Here is a 20,917-nt window from a genome sequence, read left to right as displayed (position 1 = left end):
ATGTATTCACCCCTTTTGCTATTAAGCCTCTAAATAAGATCTGGTGCAACCAATTACCTTCAGAAGTCACATAATTAGTTAAATAAAGTGCACCTGTGTGCAATCTAAGTGTCACATGATCTGTCACATGATCTCAGTATATATACACCTGTTCTGAAATGCCCCAGAGTCTGCAACACCACTAAGCAAGGGGCACCACCAAGCAAGCGCACCATGAAGACCAAGGAGCCCTCCAAACAGGTCAGGGACAAAGTTGTGGAGAAGTACAGATCAGGGTTGGGTTATAAAAAAAATATTCGAAACTTTGAACATCCCACGGAACACCATTAAAGCCATTATTAAAAAATGGAAAGAATATGGCACCACAACAAACCTGGCAAGAGAGGGCCGCCCACCAAAACTCACGGACCAGGCAAGGAGGGCATTCATCAGAGAGGCAACAAAAACACCAAAGACAACCCTGAAGGAGCTGCAAATCTCCAAAGCAGAGATTGGAGTATCTGTCCATAGGACCACTTTAAGCCGTACACTCCACAGAGCTGGGCTTTACGGAAGAGTGGCCAGAAAAAAGCCATTGTTTAAAGAAAAAAATAAGTAAACATGTTTGGTGTTCGCAAAAAGGCATGTGGGAGACTCCCCAAACATATGGAAGAATGTACTCTGGTCAGATGAGACTAAAATTTAGCTTTTTGGCCATCAAGGAAAACGCTATGTCTGGCGCAAACCCAACACCTCTCATCACCCCAAGAACACCATCCACCATCGGCAGGGACTGGGAAACTGGTCAGAATTGAAGGAATGATGGATGGTGCTAAATACAGGGAAATTCTTGAGGGAAACCTGTTTCAGTCTTCCAGAGATTTCAGACTGGGATGGAGGGTCACCTTCCAGCAGGACAATGTCCCTAAGCATACCGCTAAAGCAACACTCGAGTGGTTTAAGGGGAAACATTTAAATGTCTTGGAATGGCCTAGTCAAAGCCCAGACCTCAATCCAATTGAGAATCTGTGGTATGACTTAAAGATTGCTGTACACCAGCGGAACCCATCCAACTTGAAGGAGCTGGAGCAGTTTTGCCTTGAAGAATGGGCAAAAATCACAGTGGCTAGATGTGCCAAGCTTATAGATACATACCCCAAGAGACTTGCAGCTGTAATTGCTGCAAAAGGTGGCTCTACAAATTATTGACTTTGGGGGGGGGGGTGAATACTTATGCACGCTCAAGTTTTCTGTTTTTTTTGTCTTATTTCTTGTTTGTTTAACAATAAAAAATATTTTGCATCTTCAAAGTGGTAGGCATGTTGTGTAAATCAAATGATACTCAATTTTAATTCGCAAGCCAAGGGGGGGGGGTCAATACTTTCGTGTAAACACTGCAGTAAATGCTTTGAAAATGTGCCTGATCCACTCTAAAGTCACATATACATACATACATACCATGCCAGCTTTCACTGTAATTAAACACTTTCTACAGAATGACAGTGAGCCCAGTTAACTGGTAAAAGGGGTTTTAAGGAGATAACAAAGTCATACAAATGTACACGCTGACTTGAGAAAGGTACTGAATGTTATGGCTGTGTGACTAAAAGAATACAGTATAGACCCTGTGTAACAGGAAGAGATCTGTGCTGACTCTGCTGGCGTGTTCACGGGCTGCAGGAAGAGGGCAGCAGTCGTCCGCCTGCGAGTCATGGCAGTGACACGGGGAGGTGGGAAAGTGGGTGTGTGGACTTTCCCCCTCTCTGAATGGCTGAGAGGCACGTCTTGGGAGATTGTTAGCCCTATAAATTAACGCTCTGTTGTTACCTCAGCTCTGCCCTGTTAAAGGCGCCGAGAGTGCGGAAGCGCTGGTCAACGACCGAGAACCAGTGGGAGAGAAAGAAACGGAGGTTCAGAGCGAGATATTGAGGGCGGGGAACCCTTGGGCAGACCCCTGATGAGTATATCAGAGCAGGCTAGTGAGCCGGCAGTGTGGGACGGTGATCCGGGTCGCACGGGCAGCGGCGACCGGGATATCGCTGCAAAGTGCAGCACCTTTTCTTTGTAGTTTTTGTTACTGTTTTATTTTCCCTGTTTCTTTGTGCCTTCTGTTTTGAATTATTGTTTCGAAGCACCTGCAAGGGCGTCGGTATTGTGTACCAATGCTTGGTATGCCCGTGGTTCTGTTTACCATCGTTGGTAAATCAGACCACGGACCCACAGCGCCATCTGCGGGACTAAAGAAAAAACAGCACCCTGAAATAAAACTGGGCACCTGTGCAGTGTTGCCAAATTCACCTGTATGTCTCCTGTGTCAGTGAATTACCCACCACCCTTCCACACCCTGGTATAGATGTAAAACGTAATACAGCTGAATTTGTTTGTGTCAGATTGGTTTGTATTAAATGGAAATTGTCACACTAAGATTAGTTAACTGCCCGTTAGCTGCACTGACCTCTCGTGTAGTGGACATCAGCTTGCATCGTACAGGAACCTATATAATATTCTACATATAGTGTACACTACCCTCCACGAAGTATGGCGACACTATCATGGGCAATGTGCTGCCTATTTTACCCAATAGCTTTGTATAGCTATATTAATAGCTATGTATCTCTGAATAGATTCAAATTCATGCACATTAATTTGATGAGGAACAGCTCCACAAGAAGAGGAAATAGGTGGGGCATGTGTTCTTCAAATGATGCAATAACTACAAGACTGTTGTACATTGAAAATAAATAAGCAATAACTGATAAACCACAGCACACCAGATGTTCTTACTGAAGCAAAATGGGTTTCCCTTGTTACTAACCCAACCCAAAAGCGCACAGCTGGTTAGCAAGTGCCTTACTTAAAAAACAAGGTTTATAAATACATTATCTACTGTTTGAGCCACTGAACCTAAAATTGCCACTACAATGTTGTCAAAATACATCTTTTACATTGCTAAACACATTAAATGGCTTAACAGTGGCATTTTAAAACCGCAGACTGGTTTTAGGCCTTTTAATAGCATATAAAAAAAATAATAATCAAGAAAAATCTGTGACATTGGCAACACACTACATGCAAATTCAGTATAAAATATAACTTGTAATCGTCACCACCCCTGCAATTGAGTTATGTCTTTTAACAGGGCCTTTCCTGTATAGATAATAACATACACAATAATACCTGCAAGCAACACACACACACACACACACACACACACACACACACACACACACACATATATAACATAATATCTGACAATACCCAATCTCTTGAGATGCTGACTGTTTTTTAAAATGTTTCTAAAGCAATGCAGAGTCTTTCCAAAAGTGTCTAACATTCTCAACCACTCAGTAACTGTTAGCACAAGACAATGCAGCTTACACACTATTAACCCATTCACCTGGAAGTACGTATATCGTTCATGGCCTATTTTGGTCTGATATCATATTTGGGTAATTGTGTATGTATTACATGGCTACTACATCGTCTATAGTGAGAAGGGGTATCTTTAATGTGTGGGTCTGAATGCCAGCAAGAGGAGTTCAAGCAAACTGATTATTTCAGCCTCCATACATCTTCATTCTGCCATTCTGCCTCAGCCCATAGCACACAGAGTCATAGGAATGAAGGCATGCGCACCACTGATACAGGCAGTTTTGTGTTAAGATGATGTTCAAATTAAATACATGTTACACTTTTATTGACAGACTCCCATTTTACCTTTCAAAATCTGAAACTGTAAAACTGAAAGAGCGTTTTAAAACATGTATTACCACACCCTTATTGTTGGAGCAACAGTAACTGGAACTGAAAGAACTCTCTTCAGTGCAAATCTAATACCACATAACAAGATACTGAAACAAATAAGCTATTTTTTTTTTTTTTTCTCCAACAAGCAAATGTTTCTAGATTACCTTAATTAGAAATCACAATATTCACCCATATCCAAATTATGAAGATGATTTTTGGTGTTGCCAAGTAGCAACCAAACTAAGCCAATTTGTTACTGTAATTATAGTACCTGCATTCCGTTTACAGTTAATTGCTATAACAAAAAGTTGACCTTTCCTGAGTTACCAGTATTTAAAAGATACAGCTAGATGTAATATATCACTGTCAATTGATGCTTGTTAATTCATAACTTCAAAGTGCTCAGTGATATAGTATATTCTAAAAGTTAAAGTTAAGAAATGTATGGAGCATTCTGTATATATAACATTTGCATCTCCCTTTTGCAGTCAGCTTCAGTCACAACTGGTAAGACAATCCTTTTACTTTTAAAGTTTTCGGCACGTGTTTCCTCATATAAATTACTTTAGTAATAACAGACTGAGCCAAATGTTCTTCAGAAGTGAGGACTCTTGACTTTGCTGCAGGATTTCATCTGCAACTTTCCTGGAGGAAATTGAGACAGAACTATTAAAACTCTCCAGAATTATAAAACACCTTGCAGACTGCCAGCTGCACATGGTGACACTATACTCTACTGACCATAGTTACAAGATACACTCAAATCAATCTGTCTTTCTGATGTCATTTTGATTGAAACATTTACATACATGTATACAAATGTTAGTCTTATGCAATGTAATGCATTTTAGCTGAGAAGATACAATACTTACAGAGTCTTGTCCTGACGATGCTCTCCTCAGTGTGCTGTTGACTGCTCCCCAGGCAATGCCCAGCTGTGCTATCGTTTCATCATGGTTATACTGTGATTCACCCCAGTCTCGTGCAGATAATTTGCACGTAAAACAAGAAAACTCACCACACTTTCAAAAAGGAAGTAAGCAAGGCGTTGAACAGGAAACTAGCAGGGTTTCCCAAGGTTTATGGGCAGCTTGTTTAGTAAGAGCTGCTCCTTATTCAGAATGAAGCTTCCACTTTGCCTCTCTATTTAGTCACTTGGGATTAACAGCTTCAAAAGCAGCTTACCTTGTAAAGGCTGATCAATGCCTTGGAGAGCTCTCTCTCCCATTCTTAAACCCGGATTCAAGATACAGGAATTTATCTAATCCGAACCCTAACAGTGGAACTGGTAGTTAACTGAAATGGAGGGTTTATTAACTAATACAGCCACACACAGCAGTGCATACTGTGGTGATATTCAGCTGCTCCTACACTTTGAACTGAACCTCTGGTCGCTTGCAGCACTTGCTGTTTTGCATAATTCTTTCAGGGAATCAGTGAAAACAGTATATTTACAAAGAGTTCCCACTGCATTGTTCTTCCTGGCTTGTTATGCAAATCAATGGTAGTTCCCCATACCTTCCTTATGGCCCAATACTACTTTCTAAAGCACCCTGCATTAAATCTCCCATTTAAGTATAAACTAATCCAGAACTTGCTTAGCTTACAGAAGCAGATGAGAAACCCAGGGCTGTCTGACAGCAGGTAGGATATTTAATTGATAAATCAAATCTGTCCAAGTTCAAATTATTTAAAAGTCAGCACTTATAGTAATACTAAATAATTAATAAAAGTTACAGTTATACTACATACTGTACAGTATGCATATCATTTTACTAATCCTTAAAATTGTAAATAACAATAACTGTGAAAAAGACTGCCTTTCTTGAGTTCAAGATAATCTTATGTAGTTACAAAAAAGAACTCCCCAATGGGAGCTAATAAGCCCCTTGCCCTGGCGAATATGGGCATTACAATAGAATTAGCTCCCAGGAACCTAGCGTGCAATACTGTCAAGCTGGAGGTTAGTGCACCCCTCTTTCCCTTAAGTAAAAAAAGATTGAAGCCATCCACATTACAAAACCACAGTATTAATTAAAATACATCATGCTAACAAAATAATTCCAGTAACTCTCATCTAATATATATTGCTATAATTTCGCAGGTCTCATATTTTTATACGTGAAAAACACACACATTACGGTAAGGCTATGTTTTTCACGGTTATCACAGATTTCACAATTTCTGTGAAATGTACCCATTGTCGTGTAATATGTAGATCCCTGTGAAAATTCCCCTGTGAATTTTTTTATCACTGAAAAATAAACACAGCAAACATTTGCCATTGATGCAATATCTGTTACACTGCATTAGGAACCTGGCGGACGGTTTATTTTGCTTCCGGTGAATGATTGAACACACTGCATAGAGCTGCAACACAAAATTGAAACTACTCTCCAGGCAGTCTGTACTCTTGTAGAGGGAATATCCTGATGGCTTTCTAGTGCCATCTGCGCTAAAGGTGGCCCAGCAATATACTAAGTGTAAATGATTTGATAATGGTTCAAAACATTTCCCAGGACGCTGTATTTATATTGGAATATATTTTGCTTTGGAAACATTTGATTGTGCTGTAAACCTCTGTGTACCCAGAACCTCAGACTGTCTAAAATCAGACTGTGTAGGCAAAGGAAATGCCAGCAGCAAGCCCATAAAGGGAAGAAAAAACAATCCATTTCATCTGTTTCATTACATCATGCTTGATTAGATATGCCATGTCTTTGTAATCAATTTGTAAGGCATACTGAAGATATTTTACATTATGCAGTTAGCATCAATCTTGCTGAAGAAAACAACCCATTTGTTCCTCCCTCTTACAGTTTTCAGAAACACGCCCTTTGTTTACTAGAATATGCATCTTTTTTTGTAGTCTTTATAGTGTATGATAATAACAAGGTCCACTTCAGATTTTACTCTCCATATTTCTTTAACCATTCACCCATATGCACTGACTTCTAAAATGACCAGGTTATAAATTAAATCACAGTAATAACTGGACACTTCAGAATCAATAGTTTGCAACTTTTATATTGGAGAATCTCTCTTTTTCATGATAAAGTTTCACTCTTTCTTTTCAGAAATTGGGACCTCTATGCAGTGCTCATGTCTGTCAATGTGTCAGGCACACTCTGATGATTTTGCAAAATATTGACCAAAGCTTTATCATACACTGCTAGCCTCCTATAAACACTTCAGATTGAATTTGCTGATAAACCAATAAACTCTCAATTTTTACATAAATGTGATTTTTGAAATTAGTCTCCCAATAAGAAATAAACACATACCCACGATCAACCATTTACCCAAAACTCAATAATTACTGCCGCTACAAATGTCATACGCACAAACACATCGACATCCACACACAATGCGGCAGGCAGAAAAAGTACTGACAGCGAGTTCTCCTAATGAGGTTCTCCAGATGGCTATCTCTTGTTCTGTAGTCAATGTAACCTTTCACATCTCAGCCCTCTGCTGCTCGCCTTGCTCTGTCAGGCTTATCAGTCTCAGGCCAGTGGAACACAAACCTGTGCTTCTTTCCAGAGATACGCTCTGCTATCTAGCTAACTATCTTCCAGTACACTACAACTGGCAGTAATGCCATTTTCAGGGCTTTTATTTCTCCCTTTGAACATACAATTACCAGCGGTCATTGTTACAGTCTGCCCACGGTATCCTCCTGGAGAGGGTGATGATTCAATTGAATGTGGGTCTGTGGCAATATCAGTCAGACAGATCAGTTACTTTATCTCCCCGTTGCCCACTATTTATTTAAGTCTCTGCTGTTTTATTTCCCAGGCAAGTGTATGAGGAGGGAGAGTATTGTAAGTAAGTTTATTTTTGAGCAGAGCACTCAATCAGTCATTGTTACTGTTCCTGTAGTTCTTAGCTTTACGTTCACAAATGGGATCTGTAATCTCCACTGGGAGACACATATCTGAAAGGAGAGAAATAATCACTCTGGTAGAACACCTAGAGCTCTTGGCCTTATAGGGTCAATTGCAATAGCCCTGAGATTTGAGTTTTCAGTTTAGTTTTGTACTAAGTTAATATGGTACTAATGGGGAATACTCTCTTGTACTAATCCTGTTTACTATAAGTTCATATAACCAAATATTAACACACCCAAATAAACTGTACTGTAAGTATCCCGCAGGCACAGAGGTTCAATAGGCAAACCAGGAGGTTGAGACAGAGCCTATTGACACACTGGCAGGAGCGGAGCACAGAGCAGCAAAGCCTCTGATATTACATCAATTCCTCTCCACTGCAAGTTTCACTCACACACCAATCCCCACACTACACCTCTACCTTCACAACATCTGGAGACCTCAGGATCAAATGATCATTCTTTAAAATGTTCTGTTTGCAGCACATTTCAAAGCAGAATTAGTTTCATTGTATTTAATGCCTTTTATAGTATCTCAACAAATCAGATTTCTGTATATTACACTGGACCAGTGACACAAGGTCCAACTCTTCTCTCATGTCACTTTTGCATGATACGCAAGTAGACTTCTGCTTTGTGTCAACTCTCTGGCTCTGTTTCTCTACCTGTCAGGTTGAATACTCCCCAAAGCTTTTTTGTATTAGGCAGAGGACCACACACAAATTACCCTATAATAAGTAATAAAACCCTCATCCAGCGTCATAGCCATTTTGAGAAATGGTGCTTGTTAAGCATAATGTGGAAGGAAAGACAGCCCAAGGAATATGTCACTTTTCTCAAGGTAGAAATGCTCTGTGTTTGCCCTGAAATATCTATCGGACTGTTGTCTCACTAAGCTCCGGGGCCAAGAAGCCAAATATTGTATCGATACACTGTGGTCATTTTGATGATTTCCATTGTCCATTGTATTTACACATCTGTTCAATAAAATCATGTTCTGCTAAATACTGGGGGTTTGTCTGCTGAACTGATATGAAGAAGCAAGTCCAATTAGCAGAGGTGCTTATTACAACAGTGTTTTTGTTGCTGAGGATTTCTCATTTCACCATCTGTGTTTACTATCAATTAGAAACCGCATTCTTAACAAAAATGACAGCATTGGTTGGAGTTTCTATCCACCGCCAATTGTGACTCTCCTCAGCCTCTGCATTTGAATCATTGTTTACACAGAGTAGGCACCGGGAGGATGCCTGTGCTTCCATACACCACTGTTCATTTTCCTACCAACAAGAAACAGCATCATACATCACCTAGATACCAGGGTCAAAGTGCATTTGCAGTCCATACTGTAAAGCAGATGTAGTTCAGCTGACAACATTCCAAATAATGCCACTGTCATTCTCTTTACAGGAAGATCACTGAATATGTTAGCTTTTATTTGGATTTTCAAATTCTATATTTCACACATTTTGCCATAATATTAATACTGCACATCACTACTGTACACTATTTTTCTTATTTTGCTATAACATGTTAGCTGTTGTAGACAGGCCTATGTTGTATCTTAGTGGTGCCATTATAAAGCTTTAATAGACCAGACACTTTTTAGGGCAATTGTCACTAGGTTTTCCCTAGATATTCAAGGCTTCAAAGTAAGTAGGTTTTAATAAGCCTCCATCTGATACTTAAATATCCTGAGTTTTAATCATACACTACATGACCACCACTGCTTAGCATAATATTTAATCATGCATATCCACATAACACCACAATGCCAGTTGTTCAGATATGTCAATTCATTCATTTACATATTAACACACTTAACATACAGAGGGTCCTCATGAATCATGAAATAATAGCACAGTATGCAAAATGGAACTCCAAAAGTCATATGAACTCAACAAGACAGAAGTCAATCTCCTGGGAATATGAAGGCACTAGCTCAAATTGTTTCTGAGATACAAGGCTTTAAGTGGCATGAAATAGTTCAGTTTTCTTCTATGATACCCATGCTTAAACTTGGCCTGCAATGGCAGATTAGCAAACTAATACATGCTCCCCAAACGTAGATGTTTAAAAATGAAAACCTGATTCCTAGGACTGTAGCTCCCCTACAGTAGTAGCGATGGCAAACGCAAATCAAGCACAGCTTGACATCACAACTCCCAGTTTGTGCTGTCATAATCTGCAGACTAGTCCAATCCTTTTTTTAATTTGCACACTGCTACACTGTACCACCAGGATAAAATGAGTTAAACGAGATTGCAATCACAAAGGATTTATTCTGATCAATTCATCTTATTAAATTAGTTAAAACAGCTAGAGTTATGGCTCCACAGCATCATTAAAGGTGTTTTCAAATGAACTGTCATCAGCACCTTGTCAGCTTGTTCCCACAGAAGAGACCTAATTACAGCATAATGAGGTTTCCTTTCAGTGTTGTGCTTGGATTTCCAGCACCGTCTCCTGTAGCACAGTCCAGTTCCCAGAGGAAGAGGCTGCAGTGATGTCATCTCACCAGACTCACTCACTGCTCATGCAGCTGAACAGCAGTTTTCTTCACTCCAGTAATGATCATCATTTAGAAGGTGGCTGTTTAAGTCAATAATGTGTCATGCATTTATTGCAAATTCAGTAAAATGATCTGCTTGTTCACAATTATTTTGAATAGCTGGAAGCCTTACTACAATGATAGGATTAACTGTATTTGAACATGTGAATAGTTTTCATAATACAGGATATTGCATCATAAGAGAGGTATGCATTGTGAGACCAAAAGCAAAACATAGCTCACTGTAGTTTTATAGTGTGTTTTACTGTCTGTTTTACAGTTGGTATGAATACTCCATAACTCATTCAATTTTTGTTCTTTTAAATTGACTATCATTAACTGACCATTTCATCTTATTATGCATCATACAAGTAGCCAATCAGGATCATCACATTTAAGGTGAAACATATTTTTATCATGACCTGCATGTGGCATTGGGGTGTCAGGTGCCGCCCAGCAAAAGAAAAGGATGCCCACTTAGCCTTAAGTTTTCCGGGTCAGTTGAACACAGACAGGACTAAGCGTCTAGCTTTACTTCACTTATGGCCAGATTGGGCGCAGCAGTCCAGAAATGAATAATCGCCTCTTATTGACAGCTCTCTCCAAGCCTGTACTAATATTCTGTAATAACACTGAGGAGATGCAGATACGTCTCGACACAGATAAAGGCAAGCAAAGGTGGACGGGTCTGTAGCTGGAGAACACAACCTCTAGAGGCGATCTATATATATATATATATATATATATATATATATATATATATATATATATATATATATATTATAGATATATGTTTAAATAAGCATATATATATATATATATATATATTATATATATATATATATATCTATATATTATATAATTTCTTCTTGCTTTTTTTTGTTCCTATGGTTGCTTTTAATTTCCTTTTCTATGCATACTATTACTTTGTATATGATGTGGAATACATGATTGTAAAATAGTAACACTAGTACAGTATTCTTTCACATAAACGTGTTATGATTTTGACTGGGCGGTTCTTAAGAACGGTATTATTGCCATTGCTTGCACCCCGGCACCTCTTTCTGTGCAAATTATGCACAAAAATGTTATGGAAACACCAGCATGTTGCCAACCATTGTATACAGAAAGAAAATGTAAAAATAAAAAGTGAAAGAAAGTGTTAGGTTGACAATCTCCTGAGGCTTTGCAAACTGTAATCAGTCCATTCCTCACAATTACTTCCACACTGCATTGTCCAAATTAAACACTGTGGGAAAGACCACTTAAACCCTTTCCTGTCATATAATAGATAGTATTAATAAATATATCCCGTGCTGCTTAATATCCTCAGTGACTCATTTAACAATGATGCTGATAGAGATAGAGAAATAGCCAGCGGAAGTTGGTTTGTGAAATGGGATTCTTGCCACTATATTTGCCTAGGAATGTGTGCAGATGTAGTGGCAATGAGAACGGTCACCTGTAACAGACGGGGGGGGGGGGGGAATCTTCTCTCTACAACACTTACTGATCCAACACAATAACACCATTGCTTAAAGGTACACAGTCTAGTTTGTTGTAAGATGTTACATTTATAGCCAGCAATAATTGATCTCTTGTACTATGATGCCTGACAGACAATCTGTCATGAGTTATTTAACAGAATAATGGTATGTAATGAACTGGGCATTTGCCATTACTATTTTCAATTCTAATGCTGTTACAGCTGTTAAGTAAGTATAAAACATCTTTTGAATATAATTCTCAAAATATCTGGCTTGGCTTTCAGTATCCGAGCAAGCAGTTAGGGTACACCAATTCAATTCAACTTAATTCAGTTTTTTATTATGCAACCAGGATGCAGTTTAGTCTACTGATACATTAGAACCTTCTTGAATTATGGAGAAAAGCCCCCAAACACACAGAAATGGCCCAAAGTAATCCCAGGTCCAGCAATGGAGCTGGAATTGGAGCAGTGGTAAAACAAAGTTCTGAGGAACATAACATCCAACCACGAGACAACGGTTAATTGACAACACTGCCAGACTGGCGGGCCATGTCAACACAAAGACAGCTTCAGTGGCATCGCTAGAGTGCAGGTATGGTTGCATTATTACTTGATACAATTATTGCTTCAATAAAAAGCTAAGATAAGGAAGTGACTATTGCACCAACCACACTATACTGACAGCATGGGCTCTGGATGTAGTTACATTTGTGCCCCCTAAAATAATGTTGTCGTTTAATCTTATTTCACCTGTTAATCCGGAGGTTATGACATATTACTTCGGTAATGTCTACAACAATTATAAACCAGAAATGTGGTCTTTATCCATGAAAAGTTATTTGGTTTTTAACTAAGTCGAATGGGTGTTTTTCCGTGAACAAAACTAAGTAATCATCACGAGTACTGTAATTAGTATTACAATAAGGTAATACACAACATTGTCAACAGTATTACCTTTTATTAGACTGAAATATATATATATATATATATATATATATATATATATATATATATATACATATAATGCATGATAAAGGAGGGGTTACAACCTGTTTTATACAATCAGACAGGTTTACAGCAACAAGATAACAATACATTCCACTGTAAACCGCAGTCAATTAACAGTACAGTCTTACAGTGGAAGGTAGGAACGTTGTTTATACTGAATTTCCCAGGATTCCATCTCTTCAAGCGGCATGACCAGCTGCACTTACTGGCCTGCTAAAAGCCAGGGCTGGCCACTGCTGGTATTTCTCATGTGTAAATAAAAACTCTGACAGGGTTCAACTAAAAAAAAAAAAAGATAACAACACATACCTTCCTATTGGCATGAGTCTTTCCAGCTGGAACTGCACAGATACACTGGTCAATTCTGAGCCCTTAACTGGCCAACTTAACCACTTCACAAAGGAGGAAACAAATTACATTTTAAGGAATACTTTGTGTGGAAAATTTGTTCAGCAATAAATGCCAATACATTAATAGGAGGCCCAGCGATTTTTTCTTTTTTTTTTTCAGCAATAAAGTATCTGGCCCTGAATACCTTTCCAGAAATAATTGCTAAAAATATAGCTAACTTACTTAGGAAAGGGCATGTATCCAACTCCCAATTCAGGTGTGATTGCCTTCGATTTCAATCTCAAATACAAAAGCTTGCACACAGTTCATGAGAAAATACACAAAACTGAAATATGACTCAGTCTAAGAATGCTCTTTTATGTGTTTTTATTAAGCAAAAATAATGGTTAATAAAAAAAAATTTAAAAAAAGATTTTACAGCTGTACTGTATCCTCTTCCTTTATAGGCAGGTGGTTATCAAGAAACAAGTAGTAATCCTTAAAGTAAAATCTATACAGTCTCTGTTTTCTTCTTGTACCTTAAATCGCCGGTCTTTACTATCTCGTCTGAGAAACCCAGAGCTATTACATTAACAATTGAAGTTTGCAGAGATGTTTCCAATACGCACAACCTCTTGACAGTGTGAGGGTCGTCACCAAGTTTTCTGATAGGATTTATTCATTAAAAGCCTCGCTCAAAGATTCCTTGTATGAATCACCAAGTAGGATCATTTTCCCCCTTTGTTTCTGTATCCAGTTATAGAAACAGGCTGGTAACTTCTATAGGATCAAGTGCCTGAATATAAAACAAGCAGCAGAGTCCTTCTCAGGAACAAACAGGAGTCCACAGCAACGCAGCTTACAGACGACGAGTGATAGAAAAGGCAGAAGACAGCGAAAGGTGCGGCTCAACTATAAAAAAAGGGTTTTTATACCTTTTTAGAAAAGACCAGAACTTTCTTGTACTTTCCAGTATTTTTCCACAAAAAAAACATTACACCATAGGTCAGGGCTTCCCAACCATGGTCTGGGGACCCCATATGTCTTCTTGTTTTCATTCCAACTGAGCTCTCAAATGCTTAACTAAACCCTTAGTTGAACTAATAATTTACTCAAATAGACCTTTTTACTTGTTTTCAGCTCTGAAACAGTGCAGATTTCAAGTTAGCTATAGCATTTTATAAATAACTTGAACTCTGCAACTTTTTAGGTGCTGAGAACAATTAAAAAGGTCTAACTAAGCAAATTATTAGTTCAATTAAGGGTCTAGTTCAGTAATTGAGAGCTCAGTTGGAATGAAAACCAAAACACGCACTGTCCCCAGAACCAGGTTTGGGAAGCCCTGCCATAGGTCTTCTCGCCTAGAAATTGTTATTTTCACAGAAGAGGTACCACTTTGTACCATGCGTTCCTTTGTACTGATAACCTTTGTAAACTGAAGGTCACTCATTCTTAGGACACTACCCTAGAAGTTCTCCGATTCCAGTGTCACACACAAAGCATAGCATATTGTTGGTCAGCTTGTTTTAAATGACAGGTTAGTTTCATATAGCAATGTTAATTTGTCTTATTGATGGGTTATTTAGAGCCTATGTTACTACACCTTGTTTGAGTCATTGCCTGTTTGCATGCTAAAACCTTAATTGAATGACCATTTGGTATTTCTACTGTCCAATAAATTGAACCACAAGAATTAAACAGGCTACTGCAGATACAAGCCCTGAATTTAAAAACCGGCTTAGACAATATCATGTAAAATATTAAAAACTCAAGATCCTACCAACTTTTTTCTTGAAACATTTTTCATTTATATCTATAGCTAGTGTCTGAGAAAAAAAAATGCTGCTATTATTTATTATTTAGACTGATACTCTAAATGTAATCAAATGCCAACATAAAATAAAAACTGTTCCTTATTCACTCTGCTTACTGGTAGAATTTATAATCTACTGGTACCGAGATTTTTTTTTTTTTCCTCGCTAAAAAGTAATCTGTAAAATAAATTGACACCAATGCTCTAATGACCCTATAGTGACCCTCTTACCAATTCAACACACAGTCAGTCCTGCTCACTGTCCTGTCAGTTCAGGGAGCAGACCCCTCCCAGAACAGGCTAGATTTAGATATGTTTCGATTTTAGTAGCTTTCCTATATTGCTTCAATATTCCCACTTACCTCCTTTACTCCTGGAAAGAGTTAAATACTCAGATTTCTCCATGTTTTTGTGGTGAGTAAAACTCCCAAAGTAGCATCCAGAAAACACACAAGGGACTAGCAGAGAGCGAGGCAGTCCGAGTAGGAGTAAACGTATGGTCCCATACAGCACAGGCTATCAGGGAGGTGGTTTGTATGTGTGTGTGGCGGGGGGCTGAACTTCCTTCAGTCTGGTCCAGGGAGAAAGAGAGGAAATGAGTAGGAACTGAATGTTTCAGCAAGCTCCCCTCTGCCTATTGTCAGGGCTCTGTCCCCCTTTCCTTCCCAGTATTAATGTTTTTTCCTGCTTTTCTGGGGAGAACTACTTACTTTATTTATTTATTTATTTATTTATTTTTAATAAATCTTGTGAGTCAAGACAGAGAAATCATGATTTAGGGGTTGAAAAACAAAACATTAGGCTACTTATCGTAACCCTGGTCCCCTGAAAAAGAAATGTCAACCATTACGAGTTGGGAAATGACCCCCCGTGTCACATAACCTGAGCACATATTTAAAAAGCTGCCTGATAGGTCTGGTGTGGCCACATGTCTGTTGCTACGTCACACAGCAACCTTTCCCATTGATTCCGTATGGCAATGAAGGAGAGCTAGCAAACTCGCAAATTTAATGGTTGTCATTTCTTTGTCAGCTCTAGCATTCTGTAGTGTGGCTATAATGGAGTCTGAGAGTTCAAGGGCACTCAGACGCTCCCATTCAGGGGCCAGACCCACAGCTGGACTGACCTTGGGTCCGGGTGCCACAGATGGCACTGAGCCTGAATGAGAAGGTCCCTGCATAGCGTGATCCACCACGGCTATCCCTAAATGAGCTTGCTCAGAGCGGCAAACCATATCCTCCTGGGCCAGTGCGGCGCAACCAGGAGGACCCTCGCTCCCTAGTTCCGTGCCTTCTCCAAGAAGGATGGGATCAGCGCTAGAGGGGGAAGGCATAAAGCAACCCCTGAGGCCCCCTCAACAGTAGGTCTGCTGCCTGGTTTGAAACCAGCTGCGATTGGTACACAGTCAGCAGACCAGCGGTGTTTGCTAGTCTTGCTGACAGTGCCATAGCACTGTAGGCCCTTTTTAAGTGTGTCTCAGTGACCCTAAACTGTTTATTTGGGCAGGAGAAGTCGTGGGACAGTGTTGAAATAGTCGGTGTCTGCACTAAGGAATCAACGGATAGGAAATGCTGGAGCCCTAGCTTCTCCACGCCCTAGAGGGCATACAATGCATCCACCCATCTGGAGCAAGTGGGTGCTGATGCTGGACTGCCCCATGAAGACTGCAACTCCTCCACAAAATCTGCTAGGACCGGGAGGGCCGTACTGCACTGTGTACTCGACACTGAGGTTTCAATAAACGATCGGCCTACCTGGGTCTCCTCAGTCCTAGGGATCTGAACCCAGACAGCAGCTCTGCTCACAAGGACTGCTAGCTCATCCACCAGCGGACCGCTAGGAGCCATATAGGTCTCAGACGGTGAGCCCTCTAAACAGGAGGGGTCCTCCATTCCCACTTCGAATTCGCCTTCCTCCATGGAGGCAGCCAGGAACATCACATTGTCCTGCTCCTCCTCAATCAGCTGAGACTGCAGGAGAGCAGGGGCCAGTCCTGGAGCTGAGGGGGTCTCCAGTACAACAAAAGCACTAGTGGGTACAGAGGGAGCTGTCAAATTGACAAGACACTCCAACAACGATTTGCAACCATGCTTGCTAGCTGCGTCATTTGTGCCCATAGGGCTGACACATGTGCATTGGGAGAGTGCCTTCGCTCTCTTGGTCTTGTTCTCTGGAGAACAAGACACAGACCAAGCACTTCGGGCCGCGGAGAGACGGAGAAGGTGGAACAACCTTCAGCACGGTCTGATCTTAGCCCTGGACTATTTTGAAAACTTTCGCACACAACACAACACAAAACCAGCGCTTGCACCCAGGCATTGGATGCACAAATTACAGCTGTCCTCTGGGGGGATGCTGGTCCCATATCTCACACAATCGTGGAACGACATTGCATGGATGGATAAAAGTGCGGGGTGCTCTGCACGGGAGTGCTATGCACCTGTACCAAGCACAAGGTAACACGCAGCCTTATTATTTAGCCTCATGACATAGCTGTGTGATTTAGACTAAAAGAGAAACTATCATCGCATCGAAAGGAAGGGGCAAGCCAGCTTCCGAGGAGCAATAGTGAAGTACGTTTATACTGAAAACAGTCTCTGAAGAGAAAGAGATTCTCACGAAAACAGAGCAAGTGAAGATACGTCTGCTCAGGTTGGAGTGAGGAATCAAATGGCGAAGGTTGCTGTGTGAAGTAGCGTCGTGTTCCAGAATGCAAAAGACATGTGGTCACAACGGGCCTATCAGGCAGCTTTTTAAATATCTGCGCAGGTCATGTGACACAAGGGTCATTTCCCAACTCGTAATGGTTGACATTTCGAGATTGAAAGGGCACAATCCACACTGAGGTTCGCTGTACTGGAGGGCTATGTGGTGCAGTGGGTTAGTTCACTAGACTCTCATGCCTTTCAACAAGCCTGTGTTTGATTCCAACTCAAGTATTGTGAAATTAATCAGTTTGTGCTTGAAATGTTCAGGTCAGGACTGTGGTGCCTGGCAGCACCCTTACCACAGTAAAAGCACAGCAAACTGTAATAAATAATGCATCAAGAAAGCATGGTAATGCACAGGTAAGCATTGTAAAGTCTAGAGAGGTGTGGTAAAGCATATTAAATAATGGCAAATCATGGTAAACTCATTTACATTACCATGCATTACCATGGGAAAACTGCAACATTACAGTGATCAACTTTTATAAAGGGCACTGTGCCTGACTATGCCAGTGCCATTATCCCTCACCTACAAGCACCAATTCAGCAAATGTAATTACTAGTACAGTTTAGGAAAATAAAACACTTAATGAGAATAAATAGCCATGGGTATGAATAATGTTTGGTTTCACTGTACTTAAAACACAATGTCAGTCCTTCCTTCCTGTGTGCTCTCACTGTATCACAGGATATTGAGAGATATTGCCTTGGCTATCGGTTTGGAAGCACCCACCTCTCCAACGCAATCAATGGACTTAAACACTTATGAGGTCATTGCTAACCTAATTCTGCTGCCATACAATCTTGGGTTCCGAGCTCATCGCACTGAAATGAGGTCTGGTCAGTACTTGGATGGAGGACAGCTGTAGAAAGCTGTGATGGTGGCTCAGTAAGGAGTTTGCACTCTAGCATCTAGTCCAGAACCTGTCCAAGCTTTTGCATGGTTTAAGGTGGCACTGTGAACACAACTTAGGACCTTCCCTTTGCAGACATACATTTCTTTTGTATTTTAAAGGTTTTTATCCATCAACCCAGATTCCCCTTAAACAGATGAATATGTTTGCACACACAATTCCCTTTTAAATAATTCACAATTGGTTATTCATTTCTCAGTCAGTTAACACATAATCAGTCTACATTGACTTCACAACAGTAACTAATCGAGGACTAGCAGTGCAGTAACAACAGTTTGCTGACACACTGAATACTGCATTTACTAAATTCCATTTGATCTATGTATGTGTACAAGTACCAGAAAACAAGCATCCTAAACCCGATATTTTTAGTGAAGTAGTAAGTATGCTGGTTCCAGGCCTCTTTCTGGCTTCTGCATAGAAGCACAGGGAACCAACAAAGCACTGAAGTCCTGTTCACTTTTCAATTATTACATATTGTGGCAGAGCAGAGCTCTGCCCTATATAGATTGGCAGGGATTGAGTTAAATTCCCCTACCTGCCTGGGTTTATTGTGTTCAGGTGGCTGGGGGGTTGATTGGAGTAATTAACAATCAATCAGCACCCAGCTCCTGACATAAAAGGAGGCCTCAGCTTCCCATTAGGGAGCTGAGGAAGCAGAGGAAGCAAGTGAATGTTTGTGCTTGCTGGTTTTTTGGTTTGCAGTTTTGTTTTTTGAATTTTCTGGTCCAGTGAAGGCATTGCCCAGCCTGGAAACCTTTATTTTGTAATTTGTTATTTGTGTGTAAATACCTTTGTTTTGGCCCTTGTGCCCTTTTATTTTCTGTTTATTTATTTAATACAAGGTTTTGTTTTTTTTTTAACTGCAGTCTGACTCGGGGTCTCTATCTTCTCGCCAACCTGTCACATATATTTAGTGGACATCTTAATAACTATTCTATGAACCACCCTATCCTTTCACAACTTTAGCCACGGTTCAGTAATATACACTGGGGGGAAAATCCACACCAGAACAGAGTAGTGCATGTTTATTTAGTAAGGGACAAGCAATAAGGATTTGCAGTATAGGGTTATTGTTGTTGTTTTTCATTCCCCAAGAAATTCATTTCAGGATTAGTTCCTTCAGGAACCCAGTGAACTCCCTGATTTTGCTTTAGTGAGGAGGTAAACAATACAGTCTAGCCCAAAGGCAATCTTGTTATTCTACTAAAGTTTGCTGTAAAAATGCTACAATTTAGCTCAGAAAAACATTACGTACTTCCCTAAACTTAATAACATTCCTGTAAACATAGTTCCATTCGTGAACAGCTATTTTACAGCCTGCATGGCTCTCTCCCTCATTTTTTAAAACAAGGAAACTTACCCTGCAATCCAATACTGAAGCAGCTTACAACCGTGTCTCATACATTTTAAAATACTTGGGTCAACCCTAATAACACGGTGTAACATTTCCAGACTTTTAGAATATTATTTTGGTGTGCCTCTAAAACGAAAAACAATCAACAATGTCACTACCATGATACTAGCTGACTGGAAAAAAAAGAAAAAACATAACTGCAGTTTAACAACGCAGTAGTAGGACTATAGCTTTGTTATACATTGAAAGGAGCAATTTCAAATCAACAGAACTGCACTATTACTGCAATTCATTCGGCTGTTATATTCCGGTATTTACTGAAAGCAGTACACTATAACATTGACGCTGTCTTCACAGACCCTGATTAGCACTAGTCTACTTTACATAAAATGACAGATTTGTGATAAAAATCGGGGTCTGTAAAACCAGCCATCAGAGTTTTAAAATGAACGCCTTATTATTATTTTATTGCCTATATCAATGCTTCTCAAATAAAGCTACCGTGGCCACACAGCTGACCACCCCTCTCATAATCAGTCTTGCAGAGGAATTGCTCACTGTCGCTGCCATGCATTACAAAAATGACACTTTGAACAACCAGACTAATCCCAGGGCAAAAATGTGTAACAAATACTGTAATTGAATGTACAGTAAATAATCTAGAACAAGCTTGAATGAAAATCTCAAATTAAATTCTAAATATTTTAAGTACAGCGCAGAGATAGAGAAACTGAGTGGAAACCGACAAAGTATGGAGGATATGATACACTGTTTCACACCGTGCTGCTGCTGGGTCATTGGGATCCTATTAAGAGACAGCTAGAGAAAGTTCTGAGGTTGGTCAGCTTCTAGAGGAACCAGACCGGCATTGATGGCAAAATTGCCTCCTCTCGTTTGTAACTATGGTCTTATGCAACTTTCATATCAGCATTTAACGGCTGTAATGTAAACTTATAATTAGAAGGCCAATAATTATTACCCGTGTTGACCAACATTACTATGGATTTTATGCTTCTCTCTTAGTTTGACATACTTTGAAAGGTCAGTCCGGTATAAGTTCCAGTACTTCTTCAGGGTTAAATAGGGCACTGATTTACCTAAGAACGACAAAGCTCAAACAAACAGTTATTCT

General features: G+C 39.9%; 1 protein-coding gene across 2 annotated transcripts in view; it reads right to left on the bottom strand.

The window, feature by feature from the left end:
• The window catches only part of LOC121318700 (NHS-like protein 2), a 40,874-nt gene extending 25,557 nt beyond the window's left edge, over positions 1 to 15,317 (bottom strand). For both annotated transcript variants that reach the window (XM_041255653.1, XM_041255654.1), the window contains exon 1: positions 15,169 to 15,317. In XM_041255653.1, the coding sequence (XP_041111587.1) occupies positions 15,169 to 15,211 (43 nt within the window). In that variant the 5' untranslated portion in view covers positions 15,212 to 15,317. The remainder of the gene's footprint in view (positions 1 to 15,168) is intronic.
• Between the last annotated feature and the right edge of the window lie 5,600 nt (positions 15,318 to 20,917).

The sequence above is a fragment of the Polyodon spathula genome, chromosome 7 (assembly GCF_017654505.1).
Source record: "Polyodon spathula isolate WHYD16114869_AA chromosome 7, ASM1765450v1, whole genome shotgun sequence".
NCBI lineage: Eukaryota > Metazoa > Chordata > Actinopteri > Acipenseriformes > Polyodontidae > Polyodon > Polyodon spathula.
The sequence above is the reverse complement of the archived record's forward strand: the minus strand, read 5'-3'. Positions and strand labels throughout refer to the sequence as shown.